Source organism: Salvia hispanica, chromosome 5, assembly GCF_023119035.1.
Source record: "Salvia hispanica cultivar TCC Black 2014 chromosome 5, UniMelb_Shisp_WGS_1.0, whole genome shotgun sequence".
NCBI classification, from domain to species: domain Eukaryota; kingdom Viridiplantae; phylum Streptophyta; class Magnoliopsida; order Lamiales; family Lamiaceae; genus Salvia; species Salvia hispanica.
Window position 1 is genome coordinate 30,472,636 of NC_062969.1, and position 6,990 is coordinate 30,479,625.

Genomic DNA, 6,990 nt, shown 5'->3' on the forward strand with positions numbered 1-6,990 from the left:
GGAAATTATTCCCAGATTGCGCTTCCTAGGGGTCGAACTCGTGACCTCTAGGATGGGGACGCGGTATCCTTGCCCCTTAACCGCTAGGTCAAGAGGCTTGGATTTATTTCCTTGTGCTTTGAAGTATATTGTTTGCTTTCTAGCCTTTTCCTCTGCACTTTCCTATTTTTTAATTTTTTATTGTCTTCTATCATGTTTCATGTCTATTTGCTCCAGCTCAGCTCTTTTGTCATCTTGTTGACTTTTATTATTTAGGACATTCTAAGTAATTGCATTTTCAAATATTTTCATGTATTTGCCTGAGTCATTGACATCAAAATGTAAAAGTGTCCTTATGCTGGAGATCACATGCTATCCGAATGCAGTTTTTTCGGGCATTGGAACTACTTGTTATAGGTTGCATAAGATATGAATGTATTTTGTTTCAACCATACCCCTTCTCTCTAACTTTCTCTCTCTAGCTACAATGGTCACCCGGTGACTGCCCCACCGTTGTTCCCAGCCGGCCGCCGCCCCTCTCGCCCCCTCCGCTTCAATCTTTCCTCAGCACCATGCTAATCCGGTGACCGTCCTACCGCCGCTTGCAGCCATACCGGCTTCCCTCCTCTCCTTCCTCCCCGACCCCATCTGGATTTCCCTCCCGTTTTGCAGCTGAACCTCTGCACCCTCGGTTGTTTCCTTGTGCTAGGCTTGGCCCCGGCTCGGGGGATAGCTCAGCCCTTGTCGAGCATGTCGGCACCTCGAACCCCGCGCTGCAAGACACCATGGAAACCTTCTCGGACCAACAAATGATCTTCCACTCTCCGGAGGCTACCCCACCTCTGATGCAAGCAAGCAAAAAGATGGCGCTGAAATCTGCAAAAGAGAGTCTCAAGCTTAGAAAATGTACTCCGGCGCCACCTACTAAAGGGGATTGCCGGAAACGCTATGATATCTCTCCCCTCCCGGAGGACAAGCAACTACGGAAAAAAATCGATTTTGGGACCGCTCACAACTCAACAGCCGAACCCCCAAGGTGCAAAAGCTCTATCATTCCGGTGAGGTCCTCCGTTGAAATTAAGGGGAGCACCCAAACTGGACAAGAGGATGAAGATGCTCTACATAACAAAAGTCACGAAATGGAGCCCATTTGCCTCCCCCTCATCATCGCAGTTAGAAAAACAGCAGATTCCGGTCACTCTCCCGTCGCCGGCGAGACGGCCGCCAGCCACGAAAAGGGCAGCCCATCAATTCCCACTCGGTCAAAGGAAGAAGGACCAGCTCAAAAAAGGTACCTTGGTTGGTGAGAAAGTCTACTTACCTGAAATAGAGCTTGAGACAAATCCTCTTTTAGAAAGTTGTTTGGTGCCTTGCCATGTTGGGGGCTCCCATGATGGCAATGCCGTTGGGATCTCACTACAGCCAAAACATGACAACATTTTGAACCTTGCAAACTTGGAATTGCCGGAAATTCTTGATTCCATGACCGCCCAGCCCCTCCTCGCTGGAGCTCCGCAGGAGATGGCACAAATGATCACCTAGGCCCACACTACTTAACCTCTTGTTACCGCCACCACCATGCTGAACACCGGGGCTGCATTTGCAGACAACACATTGCAGCTAGCATCCTTGGACTCGGCCGAAACCCTAGACTCCTACACTGCCCAACCTCTTCTCACCGTCGCTCGGTCGGAGGAAACCCAGCTGGTCTCCGAACCCTACGGTACGCTGCCCGAACCGGTTATGCCAACCCCCTTAGCTACCTTTGACCCATCCTATGAGATGTTCCCACCATTGGAGAAAGGAAGAACCCTTAAATTACGAGACACTTTTGAAAAGGGGATGCCGAGCCATCGAAACGGAGGAGCCTGGCCAAGAATGCCCACGGGGGAGCCGATACCTCGAGATACATCAGCCCCCGGATGCATGGATGTGACGAGGGCCTGCACCAACTCTGGCCAAGCCAGCCCCACCCAAATCGAAGGCAATACGGAGGGTTTGGTCCATGGCAGCAAACCGGCCACTAATGGAGACGGAAATAGGGTGAAACAAAGTGACCCGAACGTCGAGGATGTGACAAGAAAAGGAGTAGGTCCTAGTCCGAATGCGGCTGGAGCTAATCAGCCCAACAACACTGAAGCAAATGGGGGAAGCACGTATAAGCCGAAAACTATGGCAGATGTACTTCGGGCGTCACAAGCCCCCAATGGGCCACATGTTTTTGTTCTGGAAAAGCTAAATAACATTGGATATGCGACTACGTCAAATGGTATGCCGGCGATCTATTTCTCCGGATCAGAATTCAGAAGCTAGCCGAAAACATGGGACATGCTATAATTGGTAAGTTCTCTCATCACATCAAATTCAAAAGGCTCTCGGTAACATTAAATTATGCCGAGGGTTCTCATGGAAATATATTAATGCGAAACACATACTTGTTCAATTTGAGGATATTGCGGATTATGCTCGGCTTCTCAGGGAACCCAAGGGAGCTCCAATCTGGTTCATTGATCGCCATCCAATGAGGGTTTTTAAATGGTCCCCAGATTTTGACGCCTCTTGTGAATCCTCGATCGCGGCAATTTGGTGCAACCTAATCGGTCTCCCCGTCCATTTATTCGACCAATCCGCTCTTTTTGCCATCGGCAAGCTGCTGGGCAACCCGATACTTGTAGATCATGCCACAGCCAACAAGACAAGGTTATCCTTTGCTCGCATTTGCATTGAGATCGATTTCACAAAGCCACTGCCCGAAGAAATCATCCTTGATATTTGTGGTCGAGAAATGGTGCAGCAAGTGAGATGGGCAAAGATCCCTTCATATTGTGGAGAGTGCAAACATGTGGGACACACACTTGTGCCACCAAAACAGAAACAACAAGGTGAGGAAGGCAACCTAGGGAATCAACAAGGGAAGAATCATGACCATGAAACACCTACAAATGGCATCAAAATTGCTGGAGTGGTTCTTCACGATGACCCTCCTAACCTTGTGTCAAAAGGAAAGGGAGCCGAGGAATCAGAGTGGTTGGGACCGGATATCGTGGGCGAACCAAGCGGTGCATTTGGTGGGGAACCCCGGGACTTTGGAGGGCAAGGCGGGGAAGTTGGAGCCGAGGCCCCGGAACACTCAACGAGTCTGGACCCGGATCTAGCCACCACCCCACAACAGCGTGGCTGTGTAGGTACCGGTAGGGGATCCTACAACACCCGCCGAGGATCCTTCCCTTATGCTCGAGGTGGATCAAGGGGGGCTGGGCGGCAGCCGATGACTGGGGGTCGTGGCAATTCGATGGAAGGGAACTATTTGAGCTCCAATAAATACTACGCTCTCATGGCAAACGGAGAATTTGACGTCGAGGGCTGCGGGGAATTCGGGGTTTCGGAGATGGAAGTGCAGTTGTCTCCCGGAGCCAATGCTTATAACCCTCTGCGCATTGAAGGGGGAAATGGAGATCAAGTCACCAAATGCCAAGGAGGGACTTCTCCCTCTACGGGTATCAACTGACCTTGTTAATTATGCCTTTCAATTTCTAGTTTTGGAACGTTAGGGGAATCACTAACGCGCCTACCCAAAACGTACTTAAACGATTAATTAATTAATTACAATGATGGTTTTCTTGCAATAATGGAACCGCTCACACCACCTAACCCGGAACGGTACTCCAAGGCATTGGGGCTGGTCTTCAAAGGCTCTAACTCCAACAGGAAGATCTGGGTGTTTGTGGAAGATGAGGTTGATTTCTTTGTTGAGGATGATTTGGAGCAGGTTCTAGACCGGAGAGATACGCCTTGTCGGATAAAATGAGGGAACTAGCTAACACTCTGGATGGTTTTCCATGGATGATCGGGGGAGATTTAATACCATTCTATCCCCGGGGGATAGGGTTGGCTGACTTTGCGGAAACCATCCGGCAAGCAGAGATGACTGACTTTGCGGAAACCATCGAAGAATGTAGACTTTTGGACCCGGGGTTCGACTGTGCAGCCTTCACTTGGGCCAAGAACGGGTTGTTCGAGAGGCTGGACAGGATCTTGGTTAGTGAGATGTGGACTAGTACTTTTGAAGCCTCTCAGGTGACAAATTTTCCTCGGGTGTCTTCGGACCATGGACCGATTCTTGTCCGGGTGCAAACTTGCGAACACCACGACCACTGGGAGGGCCTTCCGATTCCAAAATATGTGGACAAGACATGAAGGATTTTTGGGCCTGGTTCGGGAGGTGTGGGTGCAACCTACATGGAGGTGGAAATTGCGGCGACTCAAGCTAACTTTGAAGCGGATCCTTCGGCCGCCAATAGGACTATAATCAACAAATCTATTGCCACCTACATCCTTCTTCTCAAGATGGAAGAAGATTTCTGGCGGCAAAAAGCAGCTATGAGATGGCTTGCGGAGGGAGGAGACAAAAACACTAAATTTTACCAAAGTTGGGTGAAGCAGAAAAGTGTCTGCCTTCGCATCCACAAAATCCAGGCGAACGGGCGAGAACTCATAGATGACTTGGAGAATAAAAGCTCTGCAGTAGAATTCTTCAAAGACCTCCTCGCTCCCGACGCCCCGGTCCTTGCCGAAATGGATCCAGATCTGATCCGGCCACTTCCCCATTCGACTCGGCTTGAAACCCTATCCGATCCCCCCGATGCGGATGAAGTGAAGAGAGCGGTTTTTTATATCTCGGGGGATAGCACACCCGGTCCGGATGGGATCTCGACCACTTTCTATCAATCTTGTTGGAGTCCATTGGAGCGGATGTTATCGAGGCAGTTCAGCAGTTCTTCAACGGGGCTTTTCTTTCCCGTAGAATTACGGCGACGAGCATTGTCCTTATTCCTAAGAAGGCCCTGCCGGAAACTTGGGCCGATTACCACCCTATCAGCTTTTGCAACGTGAGCAACAAAATCATTACCAAGATCCTAACGGCAAGAACCACCCCCCTCCTCCCCTTGGTCATTTCACCTAACCAAAGTGGCTTTGTGAAAGGTCAACTCCTCAATGATAATGTCCTCCTTGCCCAGGAGATGTTTCATGAACTTTATAGATGTTGTCCAGCCCCTAATGTGGCCAACAAAATTGATATGGCGAAGGCATATGAACGTGTCCAAAGGTCGTTCTTGCTGCAAGTTCTTAGGCACATGGGCTTTACGGAAGCTTGGCTTTCTCTTATTGAACGGTCCATTGGGTCATGTTGGTTCTCGGTATTGATTAATGGAGCTCCCTCGGGCTTCATCAAATCTACACGGGGGCTTAGGCAAGGCGACCCGATATCCCCGGCCCTCTTTGTGATTGCAGCGGAATACCTCTCGAAAGCCCTTGACAAGGTCATTTTGGGCAAGAGAGATATGACATTCAAGGCGGCTCGACGTTGTATGGAAATCAACCATCTTGCTTATGCCGATGATATTATCATTTTCACACAGGCGGCAACACCCGCTCTGCGCCAACTTAGAACTTGCCTCACCAATTATGAGGCGGTCTCCGGTCAGCAAATTAGCCTTGCCAAGAGAAACTTTTACATCGCGGAGGAGCACGCGGGCTGGGCTACCACCATCCAGCTCGAAGGAGGATTCTCACTGGGCTCTTTCCCCTCTCTCTATCTGGGCGTCCCTATCTACCGTGGAGCTAAGCGCACAGAGATGTTTATGTTCCTTCATGAAAAGATTGCCAACAGGATTTCTGGCTGGGCCCACCATCACCTGTCCTTTGGGGAAAGGCTCACGCTCATCAAGGGCACCCTCGAAGCGGTCCCGATCCATATCTTCCACGCCATTGAGCCAACGGTCAGCGCCCTTAAACAACTTGACCAGCTCATGGCCTGCTTCTTTTGGGGGTCAACAAATGAGAGGAAAAGGACCCATTGGATTAGCTGGGATCAGATCTGCCTTCCAACTGCCGAGGGAGGGCTTGGTATACGGAAGTTCAAGGAGGTCCTCCGAGCCTTCACTATCAAACTATGGTAGAGATTCAAGGAACAAAACTCTCTTTGGGCTAGAAACATGATGGCCAAATACTGCCATAACTCGTCGCCAATCATGCAAGGATCCTCGAGTCGTGCTAGCCCAACTTGGAGGAGAATACTTAGAGCTCGTCCCTACGTTCAACCGCACATCCGGTGGCTTATTGGGGAAGGAAATGTCTACTTCTGGGATGATATATGGATTGACAACACCACTTTGAGAGAACTTTTCCTTGATGAGAGGGGCAGCCCTCGGACCCTCGTCTCGGAGTTTATTAGGAGCGAAGGGGTTTGGGATGAGCCCAAACATCAGCAGCTTAATGAACAGGCTGGCCTCCCCCAGCATATCATTGCGAGGATACGGGACACCCCAATCATCACGAGGGAGCCGGATATCCCAAGATGGACGTTATCTCAGCTCGGCGATTTCTCGGCTTCCTTCACCTGGGATACTATCCGCTCACAGAGACCCACCATTCCTAGTCTTGACGATATTTGGAAGGCCGGACTCTCATCTTTCATCGCCATATTTGTTTGGAGATTTTGTGTGTACATGTGTTTGCTGAGCATGTATTTTGTGTGTACATGTTTGCACAACATGTATTTTGTGTATTTGTGTAGTGCAGTGTTTTATATTGTGTATAATGTGTATGTGTATGTGTGCATATTTTGTTTATAGTGTGTATTTGGTTTCTAGTATGTGTGTACTGTGGGTATTGTTTTTATAATGTTTGCATTGTGGTTTTGTATAGTTTATGTAGTGTGCATATTGTGTGTATCATAGTGTGTGTACATATGTGAAGTGTTGTGTATGTTTTCTATGGTGTTTATATTGTGTAATATGTGTAATGAGTGTATTTATAATGTGTGTTTGTATAGTGTGTGCGTTGTGTATATTGTGTATAATGTGTGTATAGCGCATTGTTGCTATGTGTATTGTGTGCAGTGTGTGTATTTTGTGTAATGAGTGCATTTTGTGTTATATGTGCAACGGGTGTGCGGTGTGTGTGGGGTATGTATATTTTGTTTGTAGTGTATGCACAATTGGTGTATAG

At 48.9% G+C, this 6,990-nt stretch overlaps 1 protein-coding gene across 1 annotated transcript; it reads left to right on the plus strand.

Annotated features, from left to right (window-relative positions):
• Positions 1-4,218: 4,218 nt before the first annotated feature.
• On the plus strand, positions 4,219-5,939 carry LOC125189814. The gene is made up of 2 exons (XM_048087044.1): positions 4,219-4,644; positions 4,719-5,939. The coding sequence occupies exons 1-2, from the start codon at positions 4,219-4,221 to the stop codon at positions 5,937-5,939; spliced, it is 1,647 nt and encodes a 548-aa protein (XP_047943001.1).
• Positions 5,940-6,990: the final 1,051 nt, after the last annotated feature.

Bases quoted from the DNA above. Each gene is read 5' to 3' on its own strand.
- LOC125189814 (XM_048087044.1), top strand. From the start codon at position 4,219: ATGGAGGTGGAAATTGCGGCGACTCAAGCTAACTTTGAAGCGGATCCT. The intron at 4,645-4,718 runs GTTTTTTATATC...ATCTTGTTGGAG, and splicing joins CGGATGAAGTGAAGAGAGCG to TCCATTGGAGCGGATGTTAT.